The 15,584-nt window shown below is 40.8% G+C and overlaps 1 protein-coding gene across 2 annotated transcripts in view; it reads right to left on the minus strand.

The window, feature by feature from the left end:
- The window catches only part of LOC102295444 (RNA-binding Raly-like protein), a 92,217-nt gene extending 80,442 nt beyond the window's left edge, over window positions 1-11,775 (minus strand). Inside the window, exons 1-2 of one of the 2 annotated variants that reach the window (XM_042213843.1) lie at window positions 11,532-11,775; window positions 1,657-1,729 (exon numbers count right to left, since the gene is read on the minus strand). In XM_042213843.1, coding sequence (XP_042069777.1) covers window positions 1,657-1,729; window positions 11,532-11,568 — 110 coding nt within the window. In that variant the 5' untranslated portion in view covers window positions 11,569-11,775. The remainder of the gene's footprint in view (window positions 1-1,656; window positions 1,730-11,531) is intronic. The other variant, XM_005946724.2, reaches the window with a different exon arrangement.
- Window positions 11,776-15,584: the final 3,809 nt, after the last annotated feature.

Genomic DNA, 15,584 nt, shown 5'->3' on the forward strand with positions numbered 1-15,584 from the left:
TGCTCATAGGGGGTCATATGATTGTTGGGTTTTTCTCTGTATCTATGAAGCGCCTTGAGGCGACTTTTGTTGTGATTTGGTGCTATATAAATAAAATTGAATTGACACCATTCAACTGAGGCACAAAACATGGACAAAGTAGTATGACAAAGACTATTAACATGGTTATCAAAGCTAAGAGCCTGGTCCAATGTAATAAGTACATTTCTGACTTTTGATTGAACCAATGATGGCCAAGATTGTTGATCACAGTGGCAACAAAGCTGTCAAGAGCACAAACAAGAACTTATAATGATAATGATAACTGATAATTATTTTTGCAACATTCTGTGAAGAAATAAAACGTATAACTGGATATCATGTCATATGTAAGATATGTGACACCTTTAAAAATGCCCAAAACAGAACCTTGAGACACACGACAGGACAAGATAACAGAGGAGAACCCAAAGTTTTCAGCAATGATCAATGTGAGGATTTGGATGATGCTGTTAAATCAAAAATGTTCATCTTTCCTCGTCAAAATTTCATTAGAAATTCTAAGAAGAGCAGCTTCTAAAGAGTGATGATGATAAAATCAAGAACTGCATATATCTTTGTTGTTGTTGTTTTTAATGCAGTGGCGTCTGATTCACATTTGGTTACTAAACAGCCGTGAATGAAGCAATAAAACACTTTTAAGTCAGTTACATGTGTCTGCATGTAAACTGTCTGATTTCTTTCATGGCAAACTTCACGTCTTTATTGTCACACTCATCAACTCTGCCACCTGATGTTATCATTGTAAACCTGTGATGGACGCTAATGATGCTTTAATTAATTAACTCAGAAGGATGAGAAAGAAGGAGATTTGGTCGTTAACTTACTGTTAGGGAGCAGCATTTTTGACATTAATACTAATTTCTCGATGGAAAAATATGAGACAGCTTCTGAAAACAAGCTTTCTTTTCTGTAAAGTCTAAGGAGGACATCTAGATGATGTTTAAGATTGATAAATAATCATCTCAACTATCAAGCTCAAGCTATCAAGAAAGGCTGCTGGCTTGTTTGTTTGGATATTCTTTATCTTTAGTTGTTTTTTTAACATTTCCACATTACTTATTTTGAGTTCTTTAAGATTTATTGGTATTTATAATAATAAACTTATTAAATTATGCACACTTTTCAGTAACCGGTGCAAGATAATGTACAAACGTGCAAACTTTCTACTCCAAAGCAATCAAAGTGTCTTCCTAAAACCGCCTTTTCTCTGCCTTGATGATGTACCACTTCCACCAGATGCTACTGCTTCTCTTCATCTTATCATGTCTCTAAGGCAGATCTCTAAATTATCAACAATGCATAGTGACAACTGCAAAGCCCATTTCCAAGCAATCCCTAAACTTCATGCTGGAAGTTTCCTCCAAGTTTTCCCTCCAAATGTGTTTAAATGTCAACATAGAACCAGCATAAAACAATTTCCAGCTGAGGATAGTGAATAGAATTCCTCTTTAGGACACTCTTTAGTCAAGCTTTCATTATTTTTAAGCTTATTTCATAGTGTTGTGAGGGTGCAAGTCATGATCTTTTTCATTATTTTTAAATTGAAGTTTCTATAAATGTAACCACAGAAGCAATATCTGTAACTCAGGTGGAGTGGTAGATATGCAGACGCACCTGTCAATGGCGCTGCTTCCTCTCTTGGCTGTCGTGGTCCGACCGGCTCTCAGTTCACCGTTCATCCTGGCGTCTGGAAAACAAACCGTCAAATTAAGTTAGACACTGAGGCCTGGTGTCTCAGCACCTGACGCGAGGAAGACGGTAATGGAGTTGGACATAAAACACTGCCTGAACCCACAGCTGACACACACACACACACACACACACCTGTATTACTGACAGTACACTATCCATCACGTTACGTGGCATTACACTGACATACTTTCCTAGAGACTCACTCTTACTTTGGCCTTAAAGCAAGTCTACAAACACTAACTAAAGCCATAAGCCACACACAGCTCTCACACAGCACTTGCACGACTCCCAAAAGTAAATTAATAAAGAAAAACTGTACCACAAACAAAGTGCACAGCTACACACCCTCCCTGTACACAAACACACACACACAGCCCCAGCGGGCTCAGCCGGCGGCCCTAACGAGTGGCCAGAGCAACTAATTGGCTTCCATCTGTCAGACTGGAGTTAATTTTCTCTCACATTCATGCTGCTTTCCTCCTATCAACAACAAGCATGTCTGTCAGCCAAAGAGAGCACAAAAATGGGGTATGCCCTAACAAAAGGGAAGCAGAAAATTTGATTTCAGAAACCCCTGTAAACTCTTGTGCCGGGCTGTTACGTCATGTTGCCATGATAAATCTCTGAGGTTGTGTCTGGAAGTTACAGCAAAGAGAACGGGCTCCAGAAAAATGAGAGAATTACTCTCCTGAGCAAGTTTCATAAACTGAAAGTAGACATAAATCTGCAAAGGGGAAAAAATTGAAACCTTATCCTGGGGCAAAGTCCTCCAGTTTGTTAAATGCTTTTCATGGATTTGTTTATTCATACATACAGGACACGCACAGTTTTTATGTCGCCGCTATTTTATGACCACAGAAGTTGATACTGAGGCTCTGTCTTCATCCATTTAGATGGGAGCTTCCCAAACAACTGCCCAGACTTATTACCAAGTATGACTTTGAGTTAAAAAGTTGCAATCTCTGGGGTCACTGAAAGTTTCACTTCCATTTCACTTCTTAACATCCAAAAAGCTATCTGTAACCATGCAGGTATGCTTTGGTTTACATCTACCTCATGAGAGAAAGTTTCTCAAACAAGACTCACTGGTTGAAAAGATGCTAAAATATACCCGACTAGCATCTATTTTATCTAGTCGGGTATATTTTATTTTATTTATCTCAAAGTTGGAGATGCAGCATTGTCATCATCTAGACCAGGGGTGGGGAACTCCAGGCCTCGAGTGCCGGTGCCCTGCAGGTTTTAGATCTCACCCTGGGTCAAAACACCTGAATCAAATGATTAGTTCATTACCAGGCCTCTGGAGAGCATCAAGACAAGTTGAGGAGGTAATCTAGCCACTGAAATCAGCTGTGCTGAGAACAATTTAAACTCCAATCCTCGTCCGCTGAAACCCATTTCACATCTGAATGCTAAGCTAACTCAGAAACCACAAGTTTATAATGCATCAGAACAAGCAAGCTAATGTACGACAAGTTCACCATAACAAAATTTACATGTATGCACCAAAATGGTTCAAACTCTATATATTATATGCATTGTGTGGCCATATATATTTATGTAACATAGTAACTCAGTTATTGAGCTTATGCTCTTTGCATAAATGCCTTTATTTTTCTGCAAACGTGCTACAGTCAGCTGGCTTTTTGTTCATGTGCTGTGAGGTGGGAAATTTTAGAGTGATTTACAGCTTAGGAGTAGAGATGTGGACTTTTATTTATTTATTGCATGACAGGACACTAACGAGAAGCTAAATTGCAGAGACAGCTGCAAAGCACACAAAGCTAGTTGTGAAGAACCCAGAGTGGCGTATGCAGTCTCCAGCCCAGGAGCCAGAGCCTGATTTTCAGTAGGTAACAAAGCAGTGATGAGCAGCCTTATTTCTACAGTAGAATCAGTGTGGTGATCACAGTGAAGTGCTCTTTGGATTAATATTAGAATGAGTAGTATAATAAATGACGTTTTGTCCAAGGCTGTACATGACCCTAACCCTATGTTTGTGAGAAAGGCACAACTGGCATTTTGAAACAAATGTGAAGTTTTTGATGTGTCACTTGGAATTAATATTTTTTTCATTCCCCCCAAGTTCAGATTTGGTCTCGGCATTTATGATGAGGTGGTGACCATCTGGCAATCACTGATCAGGAGAGAAAAATGAGTGTTCCCCAGCCAGTTGGCAGCTAACATGAAATTAAGTGCTAAAGCCACATTTACTGTATATACTTATTTAGGCCTAGACAATGTTCAGTGACCCCCTGAAAACCACCAGTCTAGGGGAAAATGTATATTCTAAGACTGGTTGGTGATTGGTTGCAAGAGGTTGCTGGCAGTCGTTAGCGTGATATCGGTTGCAAAGAAGTAAAGTTTGCTACACTGAACGCCTCCTTGCACTTGCATCGGTCGCTAGCAAATAGTCATGGTGTCCTATAGTTTGCATGGAAGACAGACTTTCTTTGAAAACCACTGCAGGCATCAGTCTGTTAAATCCTATTCAGAATGTAAATATTCTGCTAGACTACATACTCTACATACTCTGGCTCATGTAGTTTGGCATTGAAATCTAGGAGAAGCTATCACTGTGTTGTGAAATCAGACTGTTTTACATGAACAAAGACAGTAACATGGAGGCAGCTTGGCTCATGCTAACTGCTAACTGAAGCTTATCTTTCCATGATTAGTTGCTGTTGTCATGACAATTAACTAAAGACACCTAAGTGTGAATCTAGTCTAAGTTGTTAGATGCAAGATATTAATTGTTGAGATTTTTCAAACTAAACTTAAGAGGTGGTCAGCTCGACCAACATTAGCATACATGGAGCTACGCCATTGTTTCTACGCCATTGTCAAGCTTATATCTGTTGCTGTATTTTTGTAAAGTATCTTCCTTCCAAAGTATTCCTCTGGGTTTCTTTCTGTCCTCTTTCCTTCAGATTTGAACCATTCAGGCACCATTTGGGTTTTGTAATTGAAAGCTGAGAGCAGACTGTCTCTCACGACCTCCATCGGCGCTCCATATTCGGCTCCGAGGACCCCCCGCATGTCAAACCATGTTTGGTGGGACAGCAGGTGGCCCGTCGCCTCCCTTCATCCCTCTCTCCCTGCTCGTATCGCTGACAGTCTGCGGCAGGGTTGTTTATTGCTGGCACGCCGGATGCAGCTTGTAGGACATTAGTCTTTTAGTGCGAGGTTTATGAGTGCCGTCACTCACCATCTGTTAACTGCCGGGGTGCCTTTAATCGTTCCCGCCACCAGAGATCGATAAGCCTGCCAGGTCACCACAGTGCCTGCAGCGCGCTGAACGGGTGACTGAGTGATTACAGCTGTTTCATTGCTTATATTGCATTGCATTGTTTGGCTGGCACATAAGCTTTATAGGGTGGAGACAGAGAAGAAGAGGAGAAATGCGAGACGAGGGATAGAAGAGAGCGATGACAAGATAATTTCACACCCTCCTGGTTATTGGTTTTAAGGGACGAGCTTTTCAGAGTTTGGCAGGAAATCCAGAGCAGAGCAGAGGGCGGGTGCTGGCGTTTGGATGAGGCCAATAAGGCTACTTCTCTCTGTCTATCTGTCTAAGTTTTTAAAGAGCTGTCAGAGAGCGTCCGTTCGCTCTGCAGTGATGATGATGGTCTGTCCGCCTCCATCAGATTCATGAAAAACACAACATTTATCAAAATAGCAACAGCAAAAAGGGCTGTGAAAAATGTATACTAGGCTAAGTAACGCCGACATTTTCTGTGGAATGTGGATGGCTGCTTCAGCAGTTAAATCAGTTTATGACCCTTTATCGGCAGAATACCTGTATCTGCATTTTGCACTGATACCATACCATACCATACCATACCACCTTTATTTATAAAGCACTTTAACATAAAACCAGAGTTCACAAAGTGCTGTACATGCTAAAAGCATAAGTAAAGAAAATTAAAATGAGATAAGATAAAATAAATAACTAAAAAACTAAAATAAATTGAAACATGTCAAAACAAATTGAGTCAACCCCTCTAATCAATGCCAAAGGCTTCAGCGAATAAATATGTTTTAAGAAGACTTTTAAATTCAGAGAGAGAAGAGGCCTGCCTAACATGCAAGGGTAGATCATTCCACAACTTTGGAGCAACTACAGCAAAAGCACGATCACCTTTAGATTTATACTTAGTTTTTGGTACCTTAAGGAGCTGCTGATTGGCGGACCTAAGGGAACGGGGAGGTGAATATGGTTGTAGTAGCTCCGAGAGGTAGGGGGGGGCCAGGCCATTAAGAGATTTAAAAGCAAATAAGAGAATTTTAAAAACAACCCTAAAATGTACAGGTAGCCAGTGGAGTGAAATTAAAATTGGGGTAATGTGCTCAAACTTTTTTGTTCCAGTTAAAAGACGTGCTGCAGCATTTTGCACAACCTGCAGGCGCCTAATGGACGCATCACTAACCCCAAAATAAAGTGCGTTACAATAATCCAGCCTAGAAGTAACAAAGGCATGGATTACTGTCTCAAAATGCTGTTTCGATAAGATGATGAATCAACTGGCCACTTGTATTGCAATCAACATTAATCAGAAGCTTGTGTGTTGCTTTTAAAACAGTCTGAGGCAAAACACAAATTAATACTTTTTATAAAATGTTTCAAACTTAGTAATAAAAGGTTTTAATATAATTCTAAGAGAAAAAAATGAGGATTACAGACATGATTTTTGGTGAGGAAAAGCGCATTAAATTACTTTTTAAAGTTGGAATGAAATTCACATCGTTGAACTCTTGGGATTAATAGCCACTTTTAATATTATTATTATTATTTTACTCATTTTCACTCACTTTGTGTTTATACATCTCTCTGCATTTAATCATTATTAAGGGGGGTCATCTGATTGTTGGGGTTTTCTCTACTTTCTTTCTTGTGTAATTTTAGGATCCTTAGCTTACGATGTAAATGTAACAAATTTCCCACATGTAGGACTAATAACCGTTAACTTATCTTAACCTCCTAAGACCCGAACTCTTCCACAGCATGCATTTTTAATTTCTCTTTGATATTTGGGCTGATTGGGACCCGATGAATGTAAAAACAAAGAATTAGCAGATTTATTATTTTTTTTACATAATTTTTGTTTTTAAGAAAAATGAGAGCCACATATGAGGATATTCATTTAAAATTTCGATAGAACAGTAGCAGTATAACGTCCTCATAAGTGGATATCAGGCCCTTGTGGAGCAAAATTGAATATTTTGGTCTAAATAACCCAAAATGTGATGTCCACATATGTGGACGCCAGGTCCTAGGACAGGGGTGGGCAATCTCAGTCCACGAGGGCCGGTGTCCTGCAGGCTTTAGATCTCACCTTGGGTCAACACACCTGAATCACATGATTAGTTCGTTACCAGGCCTCTGGAGAACTTCAGGACATGTTGAGGAGCTAATTTAGCCATTTAAATCAGCTGTGTTGGTTCGAGGACACATCTAAAACCTGCAGGGACACCAGCCCTCGTGGACTGAGATTGCCCACCCCTGTCCTAGGAGGATAAAGCACCTTGAGGCAACTGTTGTTGTGAATTGGTTTTATATAAATAAAATTGGAACTGTTTCTGCCATAAAACTTTACTCATCAGGTCGAATCAAGTCTTTAAAGGGGCCTATTGCTTCTGGTTATTTCCTGTCATATATCTCATGTTCCAGCGCTGTTCTCTTCTTTGTCTTTCGATTGCTGCCTTTAGTGGTTGCCAGAGCCAATTCATCTGTCTCTGTCTCATCCTATCCCTAGCATCCTCCTCTGCCTCACCACCCTCTACATGTCCTCCTTCACTACATTTATAAATCTTCTCTGTCGTCTTCCTCATCCATTGTCCAACACTTCCGCTGTCCCTCCTCTCCAACTTTCTCTCGAAACCGCTCAACCTCAGCTGTCCCTCTGATGTACTCATTTTTAATCTTGTCCATTCTGATCATCCCAGTGAAGATCTTAACATCTCCAGCTTGAAAACTGTCTTTGTCCAAGCCATATATCCTAGTAGATCTCACTACCATCTTGTAAAACTACAAGTTGGCTGTTCATATTAAATATGCCCAATGAGGTCAGTGTATGTAGAGTGATCTCTTTGAGTCAAAAACTCGGGCTGCAGACTGGTATTTTATTTAATTGACTCTTGGATGTCACAAAAAGGGGAAGTACCTAATATGGTCATCTCAGGAGCAGAGCTTTGGCTCCGAGCAGAGAGACCCCACCCTCCAAATGTCCAAGCCTTTAATCTGCAAGGGTCAGCCAATCAAAAGATTAAAGAGAGGATGGTACCCCAGGATGCAATGTCTCTGGGATACTTTTTTCTTCACACGACTTTAAATCACACCAAGAGCATTTCTAAAGTGCCGTGTTTAGTCTGCACGGGGTCTTTTATTTTGTGACTTGATGAAGCTTCTGTTCATATTTTTAGTGACTGGAAGTGAAGAGCCACTTCTTGCTGCACCAAGGCCCAGCATAAAGACAAGTGTGAATCCAGTGAAGCAACTCGTGTTTTAGGACAAAAAACGGAGCTGGTTTTTGGTTTTAGTTGACCTCATCTGTGGATGCACCCACTGCAAACATTTATAACTCAGGGTAACTCCTTGAAATATATCAAACTTTAGATAGTTTCATATTTTCAGTGTATTTAGTTTTTCACATCTTTCAAACCACTGGAAGAAGATGAACTGATTTCGAATAGAAATAAATCAATTTATGTAACTGTTATCCGTCATGAAGATGTCAGTTTATGAGAGATTAGGAAAATATGGTGGGAATGGCTGACACATACCAAGCTGACTTTGATGTTTAGTGTAATCTGTGTGATCATATACAGTGTTGAATTGCTGACTATTCTGCAGTATATTGCTATCGTACTGCCACGTGAATTACCTTAAAGTGACAATATGCGTACATTACTGTCTACATACATTAGAAAAACATCCTCATTCTATACGTGACAGACAAACGCAGCCATCAGCGCCCATCTGTCAGCTCCTTAATGTCTCCAGGAAGAAATAAAACAGGAGCTTCTCATCCACAGCGTCAGTCTGGATGATCGGTGTGCCGATTACAGATCCATTCAGTTTCCTGTTGCAGCGATCTCCTCATCTCCTCTGCATCCTGCTTTCATTAGTTTGTGACTTTATGTCTCTGATGTTCATCCTGCTGCACTAAAAATTCAGTGTCACAGCTCAGGCTTTCAGAAGATGGTTGACGTCTTAAAATCATTTATCAAAACTGAAAAAGTCACATTGTCGTCATGTTCTCCACCCTGTGTTAAACTTAAACTTCATGTGTCCTGACTTCTGCTTTATTTTGGAATTTTTTTATTTTATTTAATGCCTTCAGCATCTGTTTAAAAGTGTTACTGAGTCCCAAATATTTTAGAGATGCCTCTTCAGCCATGTTCACACCACTTTTACAAACTGTGACACTGATCTGTCAGTGTGGATGGTGAGGATGTTACATGTTTTTCAAGGATGCATAAACACAACCATGAGCTTAACTCTCATTAATTAGTTTTGAGTCCCAAGAGGAGACAACATGATTGGATCTGTTATGATTAGATGAGTGTTTAACAAAGAAAAGGACCTCAGAGTCACTGTCCCTGTGCTGTTGTAGTTAGAGCTTTGTTCTTATTGCTGGAAAGAAGTCAGAAAAACAAAGACTCAAAGGGGACCCACAAGGACCAGACAGAGGTGCAGCTCAGGGGCGTAATTTCCAGGGGGATTAGGGGGTTTATGACCCCCCCCCCCTCAATAATCAAACCCAACCAATATAATAATGGATTGCATTTTATATAAGCGCATTTCGGGGCCCTCAAAGCGCTGTACAATTCCACTATTCATTCACTCTCACATTCACACACTGGTGGAGGCAGCTACAGTTGTAGCCACAGCTGCCCTGACAGAAGCGAGGCTGCCATATCGCGCCATCGGCCCCTCTGGCCATCACCAGTAGGCAGCAGGTGAAGTGTCTTGCCCAAGGACACAACGGCCCAGACTGTCTGAGCCGGGGCTCGAACCGGCAACCTTCCGGTTACAAGACGAACTGCCAACTCTTTGAGCCACGAACCCCCGCCCCAATAAAATTATGAATTATCTTGCATAAATAATGTTGATTTTCTTTTGCTCGTTTCAGGTATTACCTGCAAAATAGTTGCACATTTAATCATCTGGGAATTTACCCAGATTAATTTATATTTATTTAGACAGACATCTTGACCCCACCCCCACCCTCCAATGTTCAGCACAAAGTTACGCCGATGGTGCAGCTCCACCAGAGTGAACTGTTGTTTTAGCCCACTCCCACTCTCAGGGCGTCACAACACTTTGCTTATGTCAAAACTGCTGGAATCTCCAATTAAAGCACCAGGCATCCATTTATGCCTGACACACCAACATGCATGGTTAATGCTGAGAAGGAGAACATTTTAACCCAAACAGTGACCATTTCCTGAATCTAAGCAAGTAGTTTTCAGGTCTTAAACCTAGCCAAAACTCCGATTATAAAAAGAAAGTTTGATTTAAACCCTCTTAATATAAATGAATCTGTTATCGCTGGGTGGGTGTGTCAAAGCAGAAACACCAAAGGACGCCTTACCTGTGAGTCAGAGACACCGGAGACATCTGACAGAACAACAGCATCTGAGGTCCTGAGATCAGAACATGTTGGTCATTTTCATGTCTTTTTGTGTCTCTTCTGAGGTGAATGTTAATAGTATTTGATATATTTTAGACTCACACAAACACTTTGAGTACCATCAGGAGGTATTTGAGTTTGTTTTCTTTGACATGTGGACAAGAAGAGGCTCAGACAAGCTGAGATTCATCACTGTTGTGCCGCCTTTAGTCATACCAATCCTTAAAGATTATGATGCTTACATAAAAAATGTTATTTTTAACATGTTCACGTTATTTTAAAAGTAACCTAGTTTCTGTCTGTGCCGTGTCAAAAACGTTCTGCACCAACAAAGCATGTTCGGAAGCTGAAATCAGCAGCAGACCATATCCACCATACTTCTTGAATAAGTTCACATGGGCACAAAAAACACATCCTGGCTTAAAAAAGCTGTAAATGACTGATTCCTGATTTTGAGAAACAGCACTGTGTTTCTGAATGCTGTCTAACACCTGCACAGACACCCATTCAGACAAGTGATGTGACAGCATCTCACTTTAGAGCGATGAAGAGGCACAATTTAGTCTTTCAGTGAAGAATGAGATCAAACACACGTATTTCATGTCCATCAACACACTCACATGCTGAGACCACTGTTCCTCATGTGAATGGACTGGTTTTTACATGTCACTTTTCTACTCGAGCAGTCAAAGCACTTTTATACAACATGTCACATTCACTGCTTCACACACACATTCATTCAAGCATTTTTTCCATGTCTAAGTGCTTTATTTCTATCTATCATTCACACACATTCACACTCCAATGAACACATCAGAAGCAACTCAGGTTTCAGTATCTTACCCACGGATACTTTAACATGCAGACCGAAGCAGACAGGAATCAAACCTTCAACCTTCTGATCAGTAGATGATCTGCTAAACCTCCTGAGCCACAGCTAAAGCTCTTTCAGCCCACTCCTCACATCAGTGTAAAGGGCAAAGCATCTAGTTTCAGCCCAGCTCTTGCTCCATGAGTTGTTTCCATTACACGAACACTTGGTCACACCTGAGATGCACACCTGCACATCACTGCACTCCCGGTGAACCCTAACCACATCGTTCTTCACTCTCTCAAAAACACACTCATGTAACTCTGTGTCTGCGTGTGTCTGTTACTCACATCGGTCTTGGTGGCAGCCACTCGTCAAATGGGTCATAGCAAGAGGAGAAGGAGAGGAGGAGAGAAATAAAACCAGAGTGTGAATCCTCCTCCTCCGAGAGAGAGGCTGACTGCTGAGTATAGCAGTGGGCTGTACCACCTAACAGCAGAGGGATGGAGGAGGCAGGACCAAATTATTTGTCTGCGGGAAAGTGGGGAGGAAGAGTGAGTGTGCATGCAAAAGAGAAAGATGTGAAATCACCGCTTCAAGTGTTGTAGAGAAGGACACGCAGAATCAGTGGAAGCTGTCTGGAATGAAATATTATTCACACATTTCACTTAACTTGTACTTTAAAGTTTAAGATGTATTTCCATTTGTTGTGTACCTTTAGCTGTAACAGCAGGCAGGTGAGCCTCAGTGTTTGGCTGATGGAGATGTCACGCCACCTAGTGGATGAAATCAAGGTTGTTGAAGGCTAGCAGAAATTGAAGCGCATGCTTTTCTGCCTGTTAAAGCAAAACCCACTGTTCTGCAACACTACTGCATTCTGGGAGGAGGTGATCGCAAACCAAAAGGGAGAATTGTTATTTGAGTTTTGTAATTATTCCCCCACATATATAGAGAATTCATTTTCTAGACAGAACAAATATGATTATCCTGAGCCAGAGTGCAGCTGGAGAGCTGTATTAATTATAGTTTGATAGTAAACTGAAAGATTCAATTCAATTTATTTATACAGCACCAAATCACAACATAAGTCACCTCAAGGTGAGAAAAACCCAACAATCAAATGACCCCCTATGAGCAAGCACTTTGGTGACAGTGGGAAGGAAAAACTCCCTTTTAACAGGAAGAAACCTCCAGCAGAACCAGGCTCAGGGAGGGGCGGGGCCATCTGCTGCGACCGGTTGGGGTGGGAGAAGGAAAACAGGATAAAGACATGTTGTGGAAGAGAGACAGAGGTTAATAACAGATATGATTCAATGCAGAGAGGTCTATTAATACATAGTGGGTGAAAAGAAATACTCAATGCATTATGGGAATCCCCCAGCAGCCTACGTCTATTGCAGCATAACGAAGGGAGGATTCAGGGACTAATAAATGTAACATCACCCATTTTTCAACATCAGCATTTTGGCTGACATCATGTTTTGTGTTTTGGAAACCAGAAGTCACTATTTTAACCTCCAGATGATATCCACATAAAAAGATGTTCCAGAGGTTCCAGGGGCTCCAATTAGCTGAGGTGACGCCTTGCAGTTAGCAGCTGGGTCACCATCCACCTGTCAATCAAAGAGGCCACACCCCTAATAATGCAAACTAAGCTGTTTTTTGTAGCCAGGTTAAAGATGGTTAATGGGAGTCGAGGGAAACAACCCACTGCTGGAGCTTCAAGTGGAAATTAGGGGAACTGCAGTTTAAGCTTCTTCCAATGTTCTTCTGAATTAATGTTTCAAGCCTTAATCCATCTCAGAGTTCAATGTCTTTAAATTCCTAACAGGATGATATTTATCTAAGAAAAGAATAAATAGGAGATTTAACTCTAATGTGTTGATGAAATCAAAGCCTGCTTCTGTTTCAGCGGCCCTGCTGGCCCAACCCAGCAGTCGCCATCTAACTCATCTTTAATTACAAAATACATTAAATGGTTTCATTTTAATTAAAGCTGTCCTTTCCAATTAAGATATGATGATGAGGAGAGCAGGGCTGACTCCTGGGCTGCTTTATTTATCTTGGAGTCAGCCTCATGTCAGCAGCTGGCTAACGGCCTCCCCACATGCATTTCAATGAGCAATTACCCATCAGACCACAAGAGGTGTGGGATAACACACAAGAAAGGCTAATTTTATGGACTAATTTTAAAAATCAAATGTGTTTGTCTGTAGAGAAGCTGCAGATTTTTAAAAAAATCTGTTGGATTGACGCTCAGCTGGAGCAGTTTTATTCATTTTGTAGCCCCACTATAGGTTAGAGATGAGTTGCTGTCCCAAGTGGAGGAGTTCAAGTAGCTCAAGGTCGAAGGTTGGCGGAGTAAAAACTCATTCTACCTTCCTACACTCAGCTTTAGACAGAAACTCTGGGCAGTGAATGAAGGAACGAGACACTTTCAGAAACAAGCAGCGGAGCTCGCTCTGAAGGGTGGCCAGGCTCTGGGTGAGGAGCTCAGTCAATGAGGACCTCTGAGTGGAGGTGCTCCTACACTGAAAGGATTCAGTTCAGCTGCTTCTTCATCTGACTAGAATGTCTTCCAGGTGAGGTGTTTCAGGTATGTTTAAATGAAAGTAAATCAGGGGCAGAACCAGGCAGATGATGTCTCTCAGCTGGCTTTGGAAAACCTCAGTGCTCTGCCAGAAGAGCCGGAGGAGGCAGCCGGGAAAGCCAGAGCTGGGCATTTCTTAGAAACTGCTGCTCCTTTGGATAAGCAGCAGAAAATGGATGCATGAATAGATGTGTAAAATTTTCCATCCATCCATCCATCCTGGGCGCACCAGTCTCAATGGATGGATGGATGGATGGATGGGCAAGCCAAAAGACATAATCTTTCCAGCATTTCTGGAACTGCCTCATGGTCTTCCTTCCAGTAGGAAATACATGGAACACTTCAATTTAAGTTTTTGTTTTCATTTCATTTAAAGTTTCATTTAATATTTTGCTGTCTAATAACGGCATTTATTGCAGTTAATAGCATGAACAGAACAACATCAACACAGGAGTTAAACCCTCAGCACTGCTGCAATGACAATTCAAGTAACTGCTCTATAATGAAGGTCTAATTAATTTTTTTTTTTTTACTCGAGCCAGAGATGCAGTCCATTTTAATCCACCTGTCACTCTACCTGCTGCTAATCTCTCTGCTGAGTGGAGCCAAATAGAAAATATGCAAAATCACACCTGCAAAGCTTTTCTCTCTCTCTCTCTCTCTCTCTCTCTCTCTCTCTCTCTCTCTCTGTCACACACACACACACACACACACACACACACACACACACCAAAGACACACTCAAACTCCAGCACCACACAGACAGAGACACTGTCAGCATGCAGGAGGGAATCTGCAACAGAAGATAAAGTATCCAAACAAAAACCTAAATCCATAAATTATTTGATTCTACTTACAGCGTTTAGAAATGTTTTTAGAAATCTGAAATGTTACAGAAATAAACCAAAATGTACAGAGAGATCATAACATGTTTTCATCTGTGAAGGGTTACACTTCACAGGTATCAATGATGGGATAGTGTTAGTTTTATTAAAATCAACACAAACTATTGTAAGAAATTCCACCGTAAGTCCCCAGCCATTAACATCTCTCGAATAATTAGCAACCCATCTATTTAAGGTTTGTTTAGTTTAAGTTCAATCCTTTTTAAAGAAGTTTTGCTTGTTTGGAGCCCCAGTAATGGAAAAACTGTAATCTTAATTGAATCAATGAAAAGCCATTTGCGAGCTAATATTATCCAGTTTTTGAAAATGTACCTATTTAGGCTTGTGGCAAACAAAAGCCATTACCAACCTCTGGTAGATTGATGGGGACCTGGTAGATGTCCAACAAACTTACTCCACCATTCATGTAAAAATTAAAAAAGAAATGTTGGTGGGGCTGGTTTGTTTCTTTTCATGGCACAATGTTTTATGAGTTGGCATTTAACTACAAAAATGGCAAAAAGAAACTATGTGTTTGGATTCCTTGATTAGTGTATGTATTCTGGGCTGCATTCCCCACTGATTTATCTGAAGGCCACTGTGACAGTCATCGTGTGGGTCAACACTTCTGGAGTTTAATCACCACTTTGGCACTGTTGGGTGAACCGGATCTTATGTCTTGAAACTTAAATAAGGAGCCTAGGAGCTGAATTTTAATTTACAGTCCCAACTTTAGGGGGTAAAAACAGAACTGAGCAAGAGTTGGTTTTTAGGGTTTTTATCGTTAACTTGGTTGCCCTGGGTCTTTTACCGTGTTGTAGTTGTGTGTCTTACTTGCTACAAGTGAAAAACCTGGGTGTTATTTTTGACTCTGAGCTTGGTTTTATCCCACATGTTAAACATGTAACCAAAATTGGATTTTATCATCT

The sequence above is a fragment of the Haplochromis burtoni genome, unplaced genomic scaffold, assembly GCF_018398535.1.
Source record: "Haplochromis burtoni strain Fernald_Lab_line unplaced genomic scaffold, NCSU_Asbu1 Contig_487, whole genome shotgun sequence".
Lineage (NCBI taxonomy): Eukaryota > Metazoa > Chordata > Actinopteri > Cichliformes > Cichlidae > Haplochromis > Haplochromis burtoni.